Here is a 22,085-nt window from a genome sequence, read left to right as displayed (position 1 = left end):
AAAATGCTGGGAGTACTCAGCCAATCAGACAGTGTCTTTTAAGAAAGAATCAGAGTTAATATTCCAGCTCTATGATCTTTTGTCAGAATTTAATCAGAATAATTCTGATGAAAGGACATCAAAATTGTTCTAATCCTGATTAAATTTCGTTAACTGTTTCATCTCTCCATAACACCAACTGACCTGTTGAGTATTTTTATTTTATTCCCTCTTAATGCTTCTCAGTCTCGCATACCTTTTTTTTGGGGAAAAAATGCTTTTGTACTCTTCACGGAGCACAGCCCCACATTTTTGCACATAGTGTTCATCTGGCCCACATGCTTAACCCATTCATTACCTATTGCAGACTCTGTGTCCATCTCACAACTCAGTCTCTCAGCTTTCATGCACATTACATATAAATTGTTAATAACAGAGAGGCCAACATTGATTTCTTTGGCATCTCAAGAATAGTCTGCCACAAAAAAAAATCATTTTGTGTTCTACTCTTTAATCAATCCTCTATCGGTTATGTTACGTAAACCTGAACCCCTTGGGTCTTTATTTCATGTAGCAGTCTATTATGTGGTACTTCCTTAAAAGTTTTTTGAAAATTCAAATAAACTGCCCTCAATATTTCCCCTTTATCTAGCCTGCTGGTTTACATTCACATGAAAACTACATTTGTCAAACGTCACTCTCCTTCATAAAGATGCACTTATTCTCTCTAATCATGTTTTGATTTCCCAGCTGTACAGTTCACGTTATTGAACTGTAATTCACGTTATGATTCACATAATTCACATTATTGGACTGTATTTCACATTGGTGGTGGCATCCGTTAGTCTGGCGAGACCATGGATCTGCGCCTGGAAAGCCTTGCTTCAGTCTGTGTTAGAGCAGTGTCTGTTGTGGCTGTAGAGGCCCACACGGGAGTGACAGTCTCGGCTGCATCAACTGCACTTGAAGGCGCTGTCCTCCAGTGTTGTCTTGGTGCTGTTTTTCCGATGAGTGTGCTTTTCTTCAGCAGCCAGCCTCAGCTTCTCTTCTCCTCCTCTTTTTAGACCTCTGCGTAGTTCCAGCCTCCAGTGAGAGCAATCGCTTGCGATGTCTTCCCACCTCACAACATTCATTTTCAGTGACTTCATGTCTCTCTTGCAAACATCTTTGAAACGAAGATGGAGCCGCCCTTGTGTTCTCTTGCCGGAGGCCAGTTCCCCGTACAACAGGTCTTTCATGATCCTCCCGTCTGACATGCGGTGTATGTGGCCCAGCCAGTAGAGACGGCGTTGTTGGAGCAGGGTGAAGAGGCTGGGTATCTGGGTGCGGGCCAGGACCTCATTGTTGGTGACTCGGTCCGTCCACATTCACATTATGATTCACATAATTCACATTATTGGACTGTAATTCACGTTATGATGTGCTTCTGGTTTCTGGTCACTCCTTTTTTTTTTGCTGCTATTTTGGGTGATTTTGATCAGGCAGACTCGACTGTGCTCAGTTGGCCAGAACTGAGCTGGACTGGATATGCCTGGACTCTTTCAATGACTTTGTGGTTTGGTGTTTTATATTCTGTGTTCTTCGCTTGTTTTTTTTTTTTGCTATTTGTGTGATTTGTTCTTTGTTTCGCATGTTGGGGTTTGACGTTTTTCTTTGAACAGGTTCCATGGTTCTATTTTGTGGCTGTCTATGGAAGGACAAATCTCAGGGCTGTATGTTGCATACATACTTTGATAAGAAATGCCACACTGGGTCAAGTGCTGCCTTGACGTCATGACTGTCATTCTCATAATCTATCTGGAATTTAGCTCTGTCTTTATGTTTGCACCAAAGCCAAAGCTGAGTGATCCAGGCAAAAACCCAAACTAATTCGATTTTTGATAGGTGCTACTTGGTAGAACTGCCATTGATGCCCTACAGAACTGGACATGATCATGAATGGACTGATGGAACAAGTATTTTAACTATATTGTAACTTTCTGTGGTCAGGACAGACCAGGACAATTTTCCATATTACTGTGTAGATGCCAGTGTTATAACTACACTGGAAAAATTTTGCTGGACTCACAACTAGAATCTGTAGCCTTCAGCATAACCCCCAGGGTGTTTTCTGCTCCCATTGCCTCAGTTTTTTCACCTCCTTCTGTTTAAAAACTTTTACAATGATGGGAACCTCATAATGAAGCTGAGGTGCATAATCCACTCAGCAGTTCATGCTGAAGATGTCTATAACATTTAATGTCGGGGTCCACCATAGTCAACCTTGTTCTTGTAACCAGCTGTTAACTATTTCATTATCTGCACCCATCCCTAGCTGGTAGACTTGATTGCAGAATTGCTTAACTCTGATTATTGATTTTTTTTTTCCTCATTGGCATTCATGAGGTCCTATGTTGCAGCTAAATCAGTTGGCATATCACCTTCTGAGAAGTGTGATGTTGCTCCCAGCACACCCTTACTGAACCTGTGTTAGTCCACTCTCTTGATGGCAAAGCTGGAGTGAGGGAAATGCCAGGCTACAAAGTTATGACTTTGTAGAATATTATTCTGCTGCTACTGGTGCCCTCTGCAGTGTATTAATGCCCAGCTACTGGAATTTTTGGAATCTTAACTTATTTGGAACAATGATAGTGCAGCAGTGTATGTTGAAAGGTGTTCACATTGTGAGCTTAAGACTCCTGAACTAGGGTGTATCACTGTAGAGAACCTGCTAGGATGTGTGCTGGTTGCTCGTACCAATGAGAGAGGCTTCAGCAACAGTTAGGTTACTGAGCACAGGGTCAAGTTATCACTGCCACTGCCTTCCATTGGACTAGCCAGCAGTTGTGTCCTTCAGGGGCAATTTACAGCAACAACTTACCAACCAGCATGACCTTAACACATGGGAGGAAACTAGAGCACCCGGGGGAAACTTGTGCAATCATAGGTAGCACCAGGGTTCTAGATTGAACGCAGGTCTCTGGAGCTGTCAGATATCTGCTCAGTTAGCTATGCCACTGCGCTGTGCAGGTTGGCCAGGCTAAAGAGCTTTAATGTGTTTAAATCACAATGGATCTTCTGGCTTTATTTTTATTCCTTTTTATTGGCATCAGTTTTCTTTGCAGCTGAATGGCTTGGTAAGCTATAGAGGACAATGAAGAACCAGCCACATTCCAGTAGGACCGCCTGTACCAGAATGGATAGCAGTGGCCAGATGGGGCTTTATCAGCAATCCAGTTATTTCATAGAAATCATTTCTAAGATTATTTTTGTATATACATCTTTTTCCAGATTTACTTGATTTGACTGAATTTGATTTCCAAATTGCCATAGATGAACTTGAACTTGCAGCAGCAGATTGTTAAGCCGGGCCTCTGTAATACCTATCCAGTAATCCAACCATCATGCCAGCCCACCTGTGCACCATTTCTTATCCTTAATCTTACTAATAGGTGATTCAGTAAGAAATACTCTGCCAATGTAGAGAGGTCATAAAGGAGTTTTGTGTGAGAGGGAAGTATTTCCATACGTCAGGTCTGCATGTTGGAAGCACATTAGCTTGATCATGTTTTAATGCTGTTAAGAAAGGATATGTGTCCAAATGAGCTTCTGAGGGATCTCATAAGCATCACAGTATTCCTTTGCAAAGCTCCTGGAATAGTATTGTCAGGTTTTGTGGCGTATCATCATGTAAATTCTGTTGACCCGTTGCAGTATCTTGTAGCTGTAGTCCTTAGAGAAACATACAACTAGACAAGCAGTGCTGACCATGCTTAAAGAGTGAAGGAGCATGATGGCATGGGTTGGAAGAGACCCCAATGCAGGGGTTCCCAGTCTGGGAGCCACAGACCCCTCAGTTAATGGTAAGGCAACATGACATAAAGTTCAACGTTCAAGGTAAATTTTATGATTAGAGTACATGTATATCACCATACACAACCCTGAGATTAATTTTCCTGCAGACATACTCAGCAAATCAATAGAATAGTAACTCTAACAAGTTCAATGAAAGAGCAACCAGAGTGCAGAAGACAGCAAGCTGTGCAGTACAGATATAAATAAATAGCAGTGGATAATGAGAACTTGAAATGACAAGATAAAGAGCCCTTAAAGTGAGATCATTGGGTGTTGGAGCATCTCAGTGAACGGGCAAGTGAGTGTAGTTATCCTCTTTTGTTTAGGAACCTGATGATTGTGGGGTAGTAACTGTTCTTGAACCTGGTGATGTGAGTCCTGAGGCTCTTGAACCTTCTACCTGATGGCAACAGTGAGAAAGGAGCATGACCTGGGTAGTGAGGGTTTCTGGTGTTGAATGCTGCTTTCCTATGACAGCATTTCATGTAGATGTGCTCAATGGTGAGGAGGGTTTTACTAATGATGTGCTGGGCCATATCCACGTGCCATGGAAACACCAATAATTAAGATTAGGAACCCCTGTCCCAAGTGGATGAGTGAGATCTGGAGAGGCGGATGAAGAAGTGTTCAAAGGATGCATGTTTTTTTGCCAGGAGGCCCTCTCTCCTTGAGTAAAGAGCTGGGATATCCTCTCTAATGCACTGGTGCCTGATGTTGTTGACCTTTTACTTGGCTGCTCCTTAAATTTATTTCCCAGAGAATTATCAGACTGCTTCCTTCTTTGTAATATTCAGCATCAGAATATAAGAAGAGCATTTATATTACTATTGTTCCATTGCAACATAGATGGTGGCCATTTGGCCCATTGGATCTACACCATTTCTTGGAGCAATTCCATTTCAGCCCAACCCATTTTGTAATCTATTCTCTCAACATTCCCTTTAACTTCCCAGGGATTCTACCATTACACTTGCAGAAATTCACGGTGGGAATATGATTTACCAGCCCCCTGTCGGATGTGGTAGAAGGAAACCTGAGGGAATCCATCTGCTCACAGGGGCTGCGTGCAGCTTCCACAGTGACCAGGCCAGAGGTCAAGGCTGATGCTATGTTGCTCGTGCAGGGGTAGCAGCTACATGTTATGTGTCAGGATTCTTTTGGCACCTGTTTGAGCAAGCCAATCTTAAATTATAAGCAACACACATCAAAGATGCTGGTGAACGCAGCAAGCCAGGCAGCATCTCTAGGAAGAGGTACAGTCGACATTTCGGGCCGAGACCCTTCGTCAGGACTAACTGAAGGAAGAGCTAGTAAGAGATTTGAAAGTGGGAGGGGGAGGGGGAGATCCGAAATGATAGGAGAAGACAGGAGGGGGAGGGATGGAGCCAAGAGCTGGACAGGTGATTGGCAAAAGGGATATGAGAGGATCGTGGGACAGGAGACCCAGGGAGAAGGAAAGGGGGGGGGAACCCAGAGGATGGGCAAGGGGTATAGTCAGAGGGACAGAGGGAGAAAAAGGAGAGAGAGAGAGAAAGAATGGTGTATATAAATTTTCATCAAGGCTTCACTAACCTTTAATACCCTTCAGATCTACAGCTCCACTTCTGATTGCGTGCCTCCAGTTCTAATCACTCTTTTGACTGTATTTTAAAAAAACACATCTCTACAAACTCAAAAATACTATTTCCATATTTTACTGGCTTCCTCTAGCCGATGCTCTCTCTCACCTTTTGTCAGTGGTGATTGCCTTTGGAAGCAGGTCAACCGACACTCAGCATTTTCGACTTTTTTACTCAGTGGTCATTCTTAGCATGGGAAGCTGACTATTTAATAATGCAGTTAAGTCTGGTCAAGTGGATGGTCCAGTGTGAAAGACTAAAAAGCTGCCAGGAATAAAAATTCTGACTATTCCATGAGTCAGGTTTTTGAAGCCAATAGACACATTCCTACACACAGCAAGTGGAGTTAATTGATAGAAATATCTTGAACCTGGATGTGATTGATCTTGTAGGACGTTAACTACTCACTGGATAACCCTTGAGCCCACTGAACTAACAGATGAGTTAGTACAATCGTTTTAACTTCCCAAGATGCCAAGTAACAGAAAGTGTTTTGGGAAGGAACATAAGGAATCATTCTCTGTGAACTCATCTAGGAAAAGGAAGAAAAAGTACCATTAATATTCCCATTCGGAAATGATGTTGACTCATGAATTCTGTTTGTCTGTCTGTGAAATTGGATGACAGGGCTCAGACTTAATGTCTATTTTCTTAAGCTTCAAGCTGCTGTACTCTGGATTGATTGGTGCAAAACATGTATGAAGATCATTGTTGAAAGCTCTGTTCAAATCTAGCCTTTGATATTTGTTGCTCAGTGAAGCCCCGTCACTTCCCATCAAATGTTTCTGTTGACAGAGGCGAGCACTCTCTGCTTCGTGTTTCCTGGTACTTTTGACAGATATTTTTCTCAATTGTACCTCATACACTTTTGGCATGCAATACATCCCAATGATGGACATGCCTCTGATCTTTGCGAGTGTTGAGATCTCTGAATTCCTGGTGACTTTGCTGCTCCACAAATCTTTGACCCTGCTACTCACAAATCACTGTTTTGCATTAGTCACTATCATACAGTCAGAACAATGCAGAGACAAAGCTAAATGAGGCGTTGATATTTTTCTTTATTGCATAGTTGTCTTGATCACCTCCTTGATGTCTACCTTAATTTTGTAATTATATTTTTTCTATCTCTGTGTGAGGATTAGGTGACTTTATAAGCCAAGAGAGAAGGAGCCTTTTGATAGTGTTTGCTTGGTGAGTGTTCAGATCATTTAAAAAAAATAAGAAGGTAGAAGCAGCAGTAGGCCACTCAGCCCATAAACCTATCCCACCATTCAATACAAACAACAAACAACAAGAGTTCTGCAGATGCTGGAAATTCAAGCAACACATATCAAAGTTGCTGGTGAACACAGCAGGCCAGGCAGCATCTCTAGGAAGAGGTACAGTCGACGTTTCAGGCCAAGACCTGACGAAGGGTCTCGGCCTGAAACGTCGACTGTACCTCTTCCTAGAGATGCTGCCTGGCCTGCTGCGTTCACCAGCAACTTTGATGTGTGTTGCCACCATTCAATACGTTCATGTCTGATTTGCTCCAAGTTTCATCTCCCCTTCTGAAATGGTTCCCTGTAGCACTCAATATCTGATCCTGTCATCTTGCGTAGAACAATACAGCACAGGAGCAAGACTTCCAGCCTTCGGTGTTGCACCAGCCTAGTAGCTAAACTAATCACTCTGCCTACAGAATGTCCGTATCCCTCTTCTCTACACAATCATGTGCCCATCTGAGAGCCTCTTAAATGTTTTTATTGTATTTGCCTCCACTACCATCCCTGGCAGGGCCACACACCTCCTTTGAACTTAACCCACTCTCACCTTAAATGCGTGTCTTCTAGATTTAGACATTCCATCCCCTGGAAAATGATACTGGCTATCTACCCTGTCTGTGCTTCTCATAATCTTATAAACATCTATGACGCCTGCCCGCAGCCTCCTCCAGTCCAAGCAGCATGCTAGTAAACCTCTCCGTTACCCTTTCCAATGCCTCCACTTCCTTCCTATAACGGGGCCACCAGAATTGAATGCAATACTTCAGATGTGGCCTAACTAGTTTTATAAAGCTACAACGTAACTTCCCAACTCTTGAGCTCTGCCTCTACTAATAAAGACAAGCATACTGCAAAGTTTCTTTACCACCCAATAATTAATTTAAGAAGGGAATACAGAAGAAAATCTCCTACTTAAATTGTCTTATGATTAAATTTGGAACTGCTTGCAGTGTTATAACGGCATTAATGTAGAAATTTTCTCAAGGTGTTTCGGAGGAGTACAAGAGATGCCGAGCAGAAGCAATGCAAGAGATGACTCTAGATAAGATGAAGGAACATTGCTACTTGTTAATGGGAAGGATTCATCGTATTGAGGCTAACATGAATGTGAACTGCACGATTAATGATGAAATATACAGTATCTATGAAAAGAAGAGCAGGCCAAAGCCAGAAGGGAAGTGAGCATGCTTGGGAATTTGGGTAGCTGGAACTGGATAATTTGGACATACAGTTAATTTTTTGTTAATTCTTAGGATCCGGGCATTACTGGCAAGTTGAACATGAGATAGTCTGCAGATGCTGGAAACCCACTGCTTCTTCAGAACTGAGAGTGAAGGGGGAAATGCCAGAATAAAAAGGTGGGGGAGGGGAAAGAGGCTAGCTTGAAGGTGATAGGTAATGCCAGGTGGGTGGGAAAGGTCAAGGGCTGGAGAAGAAAGAAACTGATAGGAAAGGAGAGTGGACAGTAGGGGAAATGGAAGGACTCAGTCCTGAAGAAGGGTCTCAGCCTGAAACATTGACTGTTTACTCTTTCCCATAGATGCTGCCTGAATTGCTGAGTTTCTCCAGAGTTTTGTGTGTGTTGCACTGGGAAGGCCAACAGTTTTTGCCCATTCCCTAACTGCCTCAGGAAGTTACTGTTGATCTGCCTTTATGATCTGCGACCAAAGGCTGGGGAAGGAGCTTCAGGATCAGATCAGACACAAACAAGTTGTTTTGCTGCATTAATCTTGCATGTTAGCTGCATGAAAAACATTGGCTTAAAACTGTAAAAATTAAATACTATATACCCTGTGTTGAGTAGAACAGACTGCCCAGGTGTGAAAATGCCCGTCCATCAGCAACATTTGCTCTAATGAATCTCATATCTGTCTTGTGACTTTTGGAGACACAGAGCAGTGCAGAATGCAACTGTTGTAATTGTAATGCTCCCTTTCACAGGTCTGATAACGGGTAACTATCACTGACCTTTGTTAGGACAGATTTGGGGCAGAACAGGGGATCATTTAGATGAAGTAAAGCAAAAAGTGCTGTAAAAGAATGATGGCCTCGTTAAAAAAATCTCTTCTCCTTTTTGAGTCGTCAAACAAACTGGATACAATAAGATGTTTGGTTTCTCCCTGTGTGGGTGGAGAAGAGAGAGGGCTCAACTCCTTGTGGACTATTTCCAGTAGTTCCCCACATTGGCTCACGTCACATCCAGATCCTCCCCAGATTAAGACGGTTCCATTCCCGAGAGCTGTTCAGAGCCTGGACGGCTCACAAATCAAAACTGTGGCCACGAACTGAGCTCCCACATGGCAGAAGATGCCCTCAGCACCACAGTGGCTGGCAAATAATGCATACTGCTAGTTTCCCAAACATTTCTTCACACCTACAGATTATCAGGTGTTTATAAACTGGAGAAGACCAGTTCTCCTATCAGAAAAACTGCAAGAATCAAGAAGACAGCTCACCACTACCTCCTCAAGTGTTGCCTTGCCAGCAACCCAGATCCCAATGATAATGGCCTTGCCTCCATTCCTGACCATAAAGCCAAATTCAAACCAAATAACCGAAATTCTAGAAATAAGTGGTGAACAGCTTCTGTCACAGATCTATAATCTCATCATCTGCACCTGGGAAAAGCGAGGGGTTCAAGGGGATCTAACCTGTCTCATTAACAAGGCGTTCAATGGATTTTTTTTTGTTTTTCGCTCCATTCTCTGTAAACTCTGGAGACTACTGTGCGTGCCATTCCCAGGAGATCAGCAGTTTCTAAGATACTCAGAATACCCCATTTCACCAACAATCATTTCATTGACAAAGTCACTTAGATTACATTTCTTCCCCATTCCAATGTTTGGTCAAAACAACAACTGGACCTCATGGGCATCGTTGTATGCCTTTGTGCATTGAGTTGCTGATACATGATTGGCTAATTAGATATTTACATTAATGAACAGGTATCCTTATAAAGTGCCCACAGTGTATATTTCAGTCAAAATGCTTAAAAGTGTTGTTGTTATAATATTATCTTAAGTTCCTCTTGGTAACCAGTATTTCATTGTGTGGTTGTATAGTTTTGGATGGACACATTCTGCATTTGAAAAGTTTTTATAGTTTAACTGCGCAAGCATATTTTATGCTACCATCTTGCTTTTTTATCTTCAAGTGCAACTGAAAGGAAAAATTCAAATGGGAATTTCCCATGTAAGATGTTTTTACCATCAGGAATGCAAGTCTGGGGGTGTTCATTAATTATTATGCAAGCATTTAACAGCCCTTCCTGAGAGATATGTTATACAATTTGTGTATCTTTTTCATTGTCAGCCAGTCCAATACCCTCAGATCTTAAGAGTCGCATCGCTCTAAAAAAATTGATTAATTGCAGAGTGTTAAATGTTTGTGTTATGTCCATATAATAAGATAGTGAGGCTAAGAGAACCAGACGACTTGTGTAGAATGCCCATGGATAATAAGATATTAGTACAGAAAGCTAATGCAATACATTATTTTTTTTCATACACCCACGCCAGAGGAAATGCTACTGGGCTGAATGACATGTTCACTTTGGTGCTTTAGATCAAATACTTCCAGTCATTCAGTGGTTGTAATGTGCTTGGCTAACAGAACCTGAAAAGAGAAGCACAGTGTTGTCAGTAGAAGAATGGCTATTCCAACAGGAGGCCCTGTTAGAACATTGAATGGTTTTGCTAGTCCCTTATTATATGTTTTAGTTCCTGTATACTGCAGGATGGATTCACAAGCACTGAAATATGTATATACGTGTAACTTTTTCAAATTATTCACATACAACTAACATAAGTGCATGTCTGTTACTATTAATGCCTTCCACAACGAATGTCCCATTGCTATTTAAGTACACTCAAAGTCCAAGAGCTCCTGTAATGTGGGAAACAAATAGCAAAGCAACCCACACAGACTGCTGGAGGGACTCAGCAGACCAGGCAGCATCTATAGAAAAGAGTAAACAATCAACATTTTGGGCCTAGACTCTTCATCGCGACAAATATAAATAGTAATTTTCCAATAGTAAATCTGTGCATACAAACAGCAATACAGAAACATAGAACATAGAAAACCTGAGCTGAGCTCACTCAACCTATTCTCATAAGGCATGCTCCCCAATCCAGGCAACATCCTTATAAATCTCCTCTGCACCCTTTCTATTTTTTCCACTTCCTTCCTGTAGTGAGGCGACCAGAACTGAGCACAGTACTCCAAGTGGAGTCTGACCAGGGTCCTATATAGCAGCAACATTACCTCTCGGCTCTTAAACTCAATCCCATGGTTGATGAAAGCCAATGCATCGTATGCCTTCTTAACCACAGAGTCAACCTGCATAGCAGCTTTGAGTGTCCTATGGATTCGGACCGCAAGATCCCTCTGATCCTCCACACTGCCAAGAGTCTTACCATTAATGCTATATTCTGCCATCATATTTGACCTACCAAAATGAACCACCTCACACTTATCTGGATTGAACTCCATCTGCTACTTCTCAGCCCAGTTTTGCATCCTATCAATGTCCCGCTGTAACCTCTGACAGCCCTCCACACTATCCACAACACCCCTAACCTTTGTGTCATCAGCAATTTTACTAACCCATCCCTCCACTTCTTCATCCAGGTTATTTATAAAAATCACGAAGAGTAAGGGTCCCAGAACAGATCCCTGAGTCACACCACTGGTCACTGACCTCCATGCAGAATATGTCCCATCTGCAACCACTCTTTGCCTTCTGTGGGCAAGCCTGTTCTGGATCCACAAAGCAATGTGCCCTTGGATCCCATGCCTCCTTACTTTCTCAATAAGCCTTGCATATTATCAAATGCCTTGCTGAAATCCATATACACTACATCTACTGCTCTACCTTCATCAATATGTTTAGTCACATCCTCAGAAAATTCAGTCAGGCTCGTAAGGCTTGACCTGCCTTTGACTAATCCATTCTGACTATTCCTAATCATATTATACCTCTCCAAATGTTCATAAATCCTGCCTCTCAGGATCTTCTCCATCAACTTACCAACCACTGAAGTAAGACTCACTGATCTATAATTTCCTGGGCTATCTCTACTCCCGTTCTTGAATAAGGGAACAACATCTGCAACCCTCCAATCCTCCGGAACCTCTCCCGTCCCCATTGAGGATACAAAGATCATCGCCAGAGACTCAGCAATCTCCTCCCTCACTTCCCACAGTAGCCTAAGGTACATCTCGTCTGGTCCCGGTGACTTATCCAACTTGATGCTTTCCAAAAACTCCAGCACATCCCCTTCCTTAATATCTACATGCTCAAGCTTTTTAGTTCACTGTAAGTCATCCCTACAATCGCCAAGGTCCTTTTCTGTAGTGAATACTGAAGCAAAGTATTCATTAAGTACCTCCGCTACCTCCTCTGGTTCCATACTCACTTTTCCACTGTCACACTTGATTGGTCCTATTCTCTCACGTCTTATCCTCTTGCTCTTCACATACTTGTGGAATGCCTGGGGGTTTTCCTTAATCCTGCTCACTAAGGCCTTCTCATGGCCCCTTCTGGCTCTCCTAATTTCATTCTTAAGCTAACAACACGCTGGAGGAACTCAGCAGGTCGGGCAGCATTCGTGGAAAAGATCGGTTGACGTCAGGATGAAGGGTTCCGGCCCAAAACATCGACCGATCTTTTCCACGAATGCTGCCTGACCTGCTGAGTTCGTCCAGCGTGTTGTGAGTGCTGCTTTGACCCCAGCATCTGCAGAGTATTTTGTGTTTTCATTCTTAAGCTCCTTCCTGCTAGCCTTATAATTTTCTAGATCTCTATCATTGCCTAGTTTTTTGAACCTTTCGTAAGCTTTTCTTCTTGACTGGATTTTCAACAGCCTTTGTACATCGCGGTTCCTGTACCCTACCATCCTTTCCCTGTCTCATTGGAACATACTGGTGCAGAACACCATGTAAATATCCCCTGAACATTTGCCACACTTCTGCCATACATTTCCCTGAGAATATCTGTTTCCAATTTATGCTTCCAAGTTCCTGCTTGATAGCCTCATATTTTACCTTACTCCAATTAAATGCTTTCCAAACTTGTCTGTTCCTATCCCTCTCCAATGCTATAGTAAAGGGGATAGAATTATGATCACTGTCTCCAAAATGCTCTCCCACTGAGAGACCTGACATCTGACCAGGTTCATTTCCCAATACCAGATCAAGTACAGCCTCTCTTCTTATAGGCTTATCTACATACTGTGTCAGGATACCTTCTTGAACACACCTAACAAACTCCACACCATCTAAACCCCTTGCTCTAGGGAGAAGCCAGTTACTACTGGGGAAATTAAAATCCCCCCATCATGACAACCCTGTTATTATTGCACCGTTCCAGAATCTGTCTCCCTATCTGCTCCTCGATGTCCCTGTTACTGTTGGGTGGTCTATAAAAAAAACACCCAGTAGAGTTATTGACCCTTTCCTGTTTCTAACTTCCACCCACATTTTGTGAAAAGCTGGTCCATTTTAATCCTGTGTTGTGAATAAACATTGACTGCAGTAATGACCAAATACCATCAGAGACTAATACTTGTCCACGCATATTTGTTGATGAATTGTCACGGACTAATACCTTACAGTTTGTCATTAGAGTGTAATATCTGTACTCTGTTACAGCGGAGGTTCCTAACGCCTTGGTTAGTGATAAGGCTCCATGACATAAAAAGGGTTGGGAACCCTTGTGTTACTTAATCTTCAAGATTGTCACAAGTCAATACAGTGCATTCTGGTTACATCAGGACCAGTACATTTGACCCAACTGAGCGGCAGCCCTAATTAGCCGAAGTTTCATGGAAATAGTTAAAAAGGTATAAAAAAAAACGACGATCTACCATTTAGCCAAGGAACAAATTATATACTTAAATGAAATACAGAACAAATTGGAACACTACCAATACTACTGCTGGTTGTCTCTTGTATCCGACGATGACAGGAAACCTGTGCGGGATTGTTTTAAAGTGGAAAAGCACTTTAAAACACTGGGGCAGTTCCACTCTGTCGACCTTGGAAGTCTGGGTCCAGTGATGTGAGTAGATGCCACAACTGGGATCTTTGTTGGTTACAGTGGATGACCATGACATCTTCTGTGCCTATCATGCCATTCGCTCTCCACATAGCATTGCAAAACACCCTACCAGGCCTTGGATCGTACTGCAGATCTCATCGGCCTAGACTGCCGCAGCTGACTTCGCATGTCCCTATCTCACTGGGGTAAGAGTCCCACCAGCTAACCTCACCCGGTTTAGCCACTTGTCCAAACGGTGAACCAGGATGTGGCCGCTGTCGCGTGCAAACAGCTACTTGGAGCCACAGGTGAGAGCTGAGTGTCCATTGGGGACCAAAGGTAACATTCAAGATGATTGTCGATGCCTTCAAGTTCTTCATAGAGTCTAAATCGATGAAGTAGTGAAATTGTTTTATTTTCACTCCCAGCCGTTTCTGACATTTTCAAGTCTGAACACTTGAAACCGCAGTGAGCAAAACAGTTCTGAATTGACTTGCTGCTTGTTTCTCACCAGCTATCAGTGATAAAAATCACCACATTTTGGACACAAACACACAGAACTGACGCTATTTAAAAGCTGATTGCTCTAAGCACAGTGTAGTGTCTAATGGTCACACAATGCGCACGCGACTGACGCTAGTTAGAAACTCTTCGACAAAAGTCTCCTGTCCCAATTAAGTGGCATTGTGTCCCAAATAAATGAAGGGAGTTCTGCTATTTTCTCAATTAGTTTTTGTTTTTTAAGAGTTGTCCCAAATAATCAGCTACCCCGATGACCAAACTAATTGAATCCACTGTGTTTGTTAATATCCATTCACAGACTGATACATATTCATACATTTGTCAGAAACTTTTATTAGTGGCAACACTGGGTTGTTTCAATGATTTTTGTTTCTAAAATTTGCAAGTTTTCACAAGTACAACTGACCAAGAACAATACTGTTTCTCTTTTTTGTAAGCATGTTGAAATTTGAGAACTGCAATATCAAGCCATCGAAACCAGAGTGAACAAAAATACAGAAAGATCAAAACACTCCACTGCCAGCTGGCCTCACCCTTTGTTGAAAGATTAAAAATTGCTTTTAAAAACATTTGTTCTTGAAGATCTTAAACCCATTTGCCTGTAATCCACGTTAAACATTGGTTTGTACATTTATAGTTCTAATATGTAGAAATTTGATCATCCAATATGGATTTCTATTGTCAATACAGAGTAAGTAGGGCAAGGTGGTTGCAACATTTTATACCATGTTCTGAATATGTCATAGAACGATACAGCATAGAGGGAGACCATTCAGACTTCAACCTGAAATGTGCATGCTCTTTCTCCTTCCACGGACAATACTTGACCAGCTGCATATTTTGGGCATCTTCTGTTTTTGTTTCAGATTTCCACCATCTGAAACAGTATGTTTGTGAATATCTCTCACATTCAAAAAGCATTTAAAACTTTATAGAATACAATGAAAAGTATGGAAGAAATTAAGTGTTTATAATTTGAATGACAAAAAGTCATCTATGAAGATTAACTTAAAAAGTTAGCCTGATTTAACTAATTCAAAGGCTTTATATTTTTCCTGGAGGCTGTTTTCTGCAATGCAGTTGGGAGAAAATATTCACAGGCCAGGTATTCCAGCCTGAGTTGTGGGGAACTCTACTAACCGTCGAGCAGACTTCTGTAGAAGTCTCACAACCAAAGATATCTGAATGGAAGGCTGAGCTATAGGCTCCGGTCTGGAATCATGCAGTTAATGGGCATATCCAGTGGCAGTTCATAGAATCATATAATGATGAAACAGGCCCTGAGTCGGTACTATCAGCTAATCATTTTTAAACTTATCCTATTCTAACCCATCGTATTATCTCCACATTCCCATCAAATCCCCTCAAATTTACGAAGACGAGAGTATTTACAGTGGACGGCTAGCCTGCCTACTGACCAGCTCAGCCTTGCAATGTGGTGGGGGGGGAGTAGGGGGGGAACTGGAGACACAGAAGAACTTGAAAACTTCATAGACGGTGCTGAAGATTGAGAGTGAATCTGGTTCACTGGAGGTCATGCAGATTTCAGCAGTTTTTCCCTATCACTGCAACAAAGCAGGTTCCTACTGTGCATTTTACCTAATATGGTTAAATATGGAGGGGAATATGAACATTAATGAGAATTATCTGAAGCTGAGGTTATGAAAATTTCCCCATTTCCCTGTGGCACTTGTTTAGGAAAGTACAGGCAGCCAACCCGACTGAAGTGCAGCCAACACATGCAAGCGAACATTTAGGGGATCAGCAAGATGGAGTTCCCAGCTGCAGGCTTCTTCTGTCATCTGGGAGCTCTGACTGTGGCTGCACTTCCAACCTGTGAACCGTTCAAGTTACTGACAGTTCTCAGTACCGTAACCCGGAGAGAATGTGTACTTGTATAAAGAGTTTTGCAAGTGTATGGGTGGAAAGTTGGATTATGATTGTTTCTCTATCTGTTACTTCATGTCTTCTTTCTCACTGTTAGACAGCCCTTAAGGGTCAACTTGCTTCCACGCCAGTTGCATGGGTTCTGAGATGTTCTCTGGCCCGGTGAGATCTGTAGGTTCTGCCGGCATGGAAACAGGAAAGGCTTGGGGCCGATCGGTGGGTAGTTTGAAAGGTGGTGCTCTCCTGCTGTTTTTGCTGGAGTCCTGATGAAGAGATTCAAGATGGTCAATGTCTCCTGGATATTCTTTCTCCTTTCTGATCTGCCACAGGCCACAGGCTGTCAAGAGTCAGTGAGAATGCTATATTCTTTTTCAAGGAATATTCTTGATGCTGCCCTTCAGTTAATCACTTCAACCAGATTGCCTGTCTTAGGAATCTTGTGTTGGGAGCCCAAATAGCATAACTTACCCATTGGAGATTCTATGCAGAGCCTCTGTATTCTAGGTGCTGCACAAGAACATTGGCATTGATTCACTTATCCCACAAGTAGATGGAAAGGATTTCAATCCCCTAACCCTCAAATGGCCAAAGGTTTTGCTACTGTGCTGGGGTCCATGGCAAGTTTCATTAGTCTCCACAGAGTATGGAGAGTATCGCAGGATCTCCTGAATCTCTTTTGTGAGGAGGCAAGATTGTGCAGGTCAGAAGAAGCTCTTTCAGATGTTTAACATAAAGGCCATTCTGTAGTATGCTTCAGTGAACAGACGAGCAATTATTGTGCTGCGGAGGTGGCTGCAGACATCATGCACAGGGGAAATGTGATCTCTAAGGGCATGTGTCAACTAGCCTGGCTGTGGTTTCAGTTGAGGCATTGTAAGGTAAACATGCTTTGTCTTACAATGCAATCCCACAAAGTGCCATTCAGGTCATGTTTTTAAATGGAACGAGATGACTTCCTGCCTGTCTTTGATGCTGAGTAACATTGCAAGTAGCGATGCTTGTTCATCCAGGACATTATAACATCTCCATTCCTTGTCAATCAAGTTTTTGCAGGACCCGACCTCTGCCTGTTGCTGTTTTCAGAGGAAGCCACAGACGATAGCATTTGAAGTAAAAGCAAAGCTATAATATTTTAAGATTATTTTTTCTGAACTTGCTTTATTACAGTGATTTAGCCACTATTGTTAACTGAGATCCCTACATGAGATGAAGTCAAGGGGAAGAGGCATTCTGTTAAATGTGCCATAAAAAGCCATTGGCAGGCAAATCCAGAGGGGTGGCAAAGGGAGAGGAGAGGGCCACAGTTTCAACAATGGACAGGTAGAGTTTCACGAGTAAATGTAGATAAACACTATAGGGAGTGATAACCAAGGTTTGGCCATCTGTTTAATTTCAAAACTGCACCATAACAATTCCTCTGGGTACTGAGAATATACCCGCAGTGGCCACCTTATTCGGTACCTCCAGTTCCTAATAAAGTGGCCAGTGAGTGTACGATTGTGGTCTTCTGCTGTAGCCCATCCACTTCAAGGTTTGACGTGTTGTGCGTCCAGAAATGCTCTTCTGCACACCACTGTTGCAATGCGTGGTTATTTGAGTTACTGTCGCCTTCCTGTCAGTTGGAAGCAGTCTGGCCATTCTCCTTTTCTACATGGAGTTGCTGCCACATGATTGGCTAGTTGGATAATGAGCAGGTGTGTGGGTGTACCTAATAAAATGGCCACTTGGTGTATTTTATTTTCAAGGTATTACTGAGAGAAATCTACCACAAACACATTCATTGACTCACGAAGCCTAAATAAAACTGTTGGAAATCTTCCCTGTTGTGTGATACCTATCTGTATTCTCCCTTCCTGGTTTTAATGAAGGGGCTTCAGCCTGAGACATCTCTGTTTCTCCTTCTCAGATGCATCCTTATATGCTGATTGTCTCCAGCACGTTTTTGTTTTAAATTTAGGTTTCCAGCACCTACAATTGTTTGATTTTCACAAAAACAAATGTTGAATATTTTAACATGATCTGCAATTCACGTCCAGTTCGCGGAGTTCCTGTAACTTTCATGAGTTATCCAAGAACTCCAGGGCAATGCAGGGAGCTCCCAGGAATGCGAGTGGGGAATGGAATAGTCTTAAAGGCACAGGACATATAACAGCCAGTTCATAATGTCAAGGGCTCAAGTCGATGGAATGGGAACAACACTGAAAAAAAGATTGCTGGAGCAGTTCATCAGAATCTTAAATGCCAGTGAACAAAATGAGTGAAAATTATCCGAAAATGGAGAAACTCCCACAGCTGACTCATCATAAGCATTACTGAGCCACGTACATGTGTCAGGGAACGCTATGCAGCAGTGGTCCCCAACCACCGGGCCACAAAGCATGTGCTACCAGGCCACGAGGAAACGATATGAAAGAATACGAGTCAGCTGCACCTTTCCTCATTCCCTGTCACGCACTGTTGAACTTGAACACCCCCCCTCCCCCCACCCCGTCGGCCAGTCTGCAAGAATATTGTCCATATTAAACCGGTCTGCAGTGCAAAAAAGGTTGGGGACCCTGCTATATAGGATGTTCAGTAACTTGTGTACTTGGATGGGGTCTTCACTGTCCCTGTTTTCCCCACTCCCCCTGCTTGCACCCGATGACGTTTTGAGCTTTCATGGGAGGTGTTACCTTTATCTGTCCTTGCAACTAAATATTTATTTTCTTAGGTATTATTTGTATTTTGGGTCTTCGACATGTGCCAATTTCCCATCACTCTGCTATTGGTGGCTGTGCCTTTAGGTCTAAAACTCTTGAACTAGAGCGTAGAAGATACAGTAGTACAGCACAGAATCGACCTTTCAGACCACCATGTCTAGACCACCCAACACCAAATTGAACTAATCTCTTCTGCCTGTACAGGATCCATATCCATCTATTGCCTGCATTTTCATACAGCACTGTGTATAAAGGGTGGTGGGGTGGAGATACATCTCTACCAAAGGAGGTGTAAGGTGCTCCTTCCCTCCGCTAGCCTGCAGGTCACCCTTGGACAAGGGGTAGACCCTGCTTAGCCACCCCCCCCCCGCCGATCAGGGTCATGTGAAGCCACGGGAGCAGGTGGTTGATGGTCGTATGAGCAGCTGGTGCAGATCACAAGTCCTGGTTATGCCACCACTGATAGCAGGCAGGCAATCTCTGAAGGGTATTGATAATGGCCGGGGTTACTGTCTTGTAAAGATACTGTCAAGAAGAAGGTAATGGCAAACCACTTCTGTAGAAAAATTAGCCAAGAAGAATTGTGTTCATGGGAAGACTATGGTCGCCTACGTCAAGTGACACAGCATATAATAAATGAACAAATTTTGCAAAAAGTCTTAGGACCAGCTGGGCAGCCTAATACATTTGCACAGTACTTTAGTGATTTATGTATTGCACTGACACTGCTACCACAAAAAAAAACATATTTCATGACATATGAGTGATGATAAACCTTATTCTGATATGGGTCTTTAATGTGGGCTGAGAATGGGAAGGGGGCAGAGAGAGGGGAATAATGGTTGAGAAAAGGGGAAGGGAGTGGGAAGCACCAGAGGGACATTCTCTAATGATCAATAAAACAATTATTTGGAATCAAATGACCTTGCCTGGTGTCTCAGGGCTGGGTTTGGCAGCACCCTGCCTGGTGTCTCAGGGCTGAGTTTGGCAGCACCTTGCCTGGTGTCTCAGGGCTGGGTTTGGCAGCACCCTGCCTGGTGTCTCAGGGCTGAGTTTGGCAGCACCTTGCCTGGTGTCTCAGGGCTGGGTTTGGCAGCACCCTGCCTGGTGTCTCAGGGCTGGGTTTGGCAGCACCCTGCCTGGTGTCTCAGGGCTGGGTTTGGCAGCACCCTGCCTGGTGTCTCAGGGCTGGGTTTGGCAGCACCCTGCCTGGTGTCTCAGGGCTGGGTTTGGCAGCACCCTGCCTGGTGTCTCAGGGCTGGGTTTGGCAGCACCCTGCCTGGTGTCTCAGGGCTGGGTTTGGCAGCACCCTGCCTGGTGTCTCAGGGCTGGGTTTGGCAGCACCCTGCCTGGTGTCTCAGGGCTGGGTTTGGCAGCACCTTGCCTGGTGTCTCAGGGCTGGGTTTGGCAGCACCCTGCCTGGTGTCTCAGGGCTGGGTTTGGCAGCACCCTGCCCTGGCGTTGCTTCTCTGCTTCCTGTCCCACTCCTCTCTATGGCGCACCCGCCTCGCCATTCCCAGCATCTTTTGCTCCTGCCAGATTTACAAACTGGCTCCTACTCCACATTTACAAATATGGTACTGTGCAAAAGTCTTAGGCACCCTAGTGTATATACATACCTAAGACTTTTGCATAGTACTGTATGTCTGCCTAAAAACCTCTTAAACACCACGGTCCTATCTGCTTCCCCTCTCAAAGCTCTCCACTTATTTTTTAATTTTCATTTACTTGAACCCTGTTGCTTTGATATAAATCATTTCCTTTTGTGGCCTGATTTTTTGTAATGCAAAGTGCCTCAGGGAGTATAAGAAATATGTTAAGTGGTTGTTGTGATGCATCTAGTGTGGTAGTGTAGCAGGTAGTGCTTGTCACTCTCACTTTCAGCTTCTACCACTGGCTAGACTCTCCCTGCCAGTACATAGTCTGTCCAACAGCAAGCCTCATGTAGTACCTTCTCGCTGGTGACACATGGAAACCGGACTCAGGCTGAACTATTGAGGACAGGGAGAAGGTCTGGCCCCTGCACACGTAGCACGCAGGCCTACCGGTGTGTGGACATGTCCTGGTGCTCGTGAACCTGATCCCCAGCTATGGGTAAATAGCCTATGGGTAAATCATCATCATCACCCATTGTCCTTCAAGACAGACGGATGCCAACCAACCAACCAGCCGAATGGAAATTGTTCTAACTGTTGCAATTATATCATCCATTTTCAAAATATGTCTTTAATTTGCAGAAGCTAGTGAGGGATCCAAGTACAAAAAAGTAGCTGAGGGAAACGAGAAAAACAGAAAATGTGCAGGGCAAGTTGGAAATGTAAAAGTTTCATCATTGTAAGAAGAATAAAAAATGAAGAAAGGTTTGGTGTGTCGTGGTTGTGGTGTTGGGGAAGTGTAACTTCAGAATAGGGAACTTAGTATTCACCAGGAAGACTGCAAAAGTTTGTCATCCTTATCTGAGACAGAAGAGAAAAGTTCAGAGGAGTATTGACCATAGTATACTGGACAGATTGAAAATGGAAGTGTTGATATGGCTGATTGACTTAATATTTGTGTCTTTCTTCCAGGACACACGCCCATTCACTCCATCTCAGGCACAAGCCCGCGCCAACACTGTCCTCGAGAGGGTGGAGGGAGCACAGCAACGATGGAAGCGTCAGGTGCAGGAGCAGCGAAAGACTGTCTTTGACCGGCATAAGATGCTTAGTTAAGTGGGTCCTCTTTCAACTCACCGTGATTCAGGCCGAGTCATGTTTCCACTTTGAAGCATGAAAGTTGGTGTTAATTCTGAAAACTTAATGCTGTCTCTCAGCTTTATTTTAACTAGTCCACTTGCATGTATCAAACATCAAAGTAACGCATTAAATAATTTGCATAGTGTTCCCTTTGAGGATGTGTCTGTAAAGTGATTCCCCTAATGACCCTTTTAAATGTGGCTCCCTAATTAAATTTTCAAAAGATTAAAAGTTTTGCACAAATAAGAAAGCTTTGGCAACAAAGTATATAATAAAGCTTCAGTGACAAAACAGTCCAAATTCTCCCTTGTGTGTTTTTTTTTCTCTCATAAGGCTTGAATTATTGTATGCAATCCCTCCCCACTGATAATATGAATCCAGAGTGCTAGCCACACCCATCACCTCATACGTATTGTAACCAGAAAGGAACTTCTTAATCTTGCCTCTCAAGGTGTCTCCTTTTACAGCTCAAACTAATCAAACACCAGGAGAAGGAAAGC

General features: G+C 43.2%; 1 protein-coding gene across 1 annotated transcript in view; it reads left to right on the top strand.

Moving 5' to 3' along the window:
* Positions 1–21,866, top strand: part of tmem9 (transmembrane protein 9) — a 122,704-nt gene extending 100,838 nt beyond the window's left edge. The window contains exon 5 of the mRNA XM_072251945.1: positions 21,418–21,866. Coding sequence (XP_072108046.1) covers positions 21,418–21,561 — 144 coding nt within the window. The 3' untranslated portion in view covers positions 21,562–21,866. The remainder of the gene's footprint in view (positions 1–21,417) is intronic.
* Positions 21,867–22,085: the final 219 nt, after the last annotated feature.

This window comes from Mobula birostris, chromosome 3, assembly GCF_030028105.1.
Source record: "Mobula birostris isolate sMobBir1 chromosome 3, sMobBir1.hap1, whole genome shotgun sequence".
In the NCBI taxonomy this organism is placed as follows: Eukaryota; Metazoa; Chordata; class Chondrichthyes; order Myliobatiformes; family Myliobatidae; genus Mobula; species Mobula birostris.
Note: the sequence above shows the minus strand (reverse complement) of the source record. Positions and strands in the feature narration are given on the sequence as shown.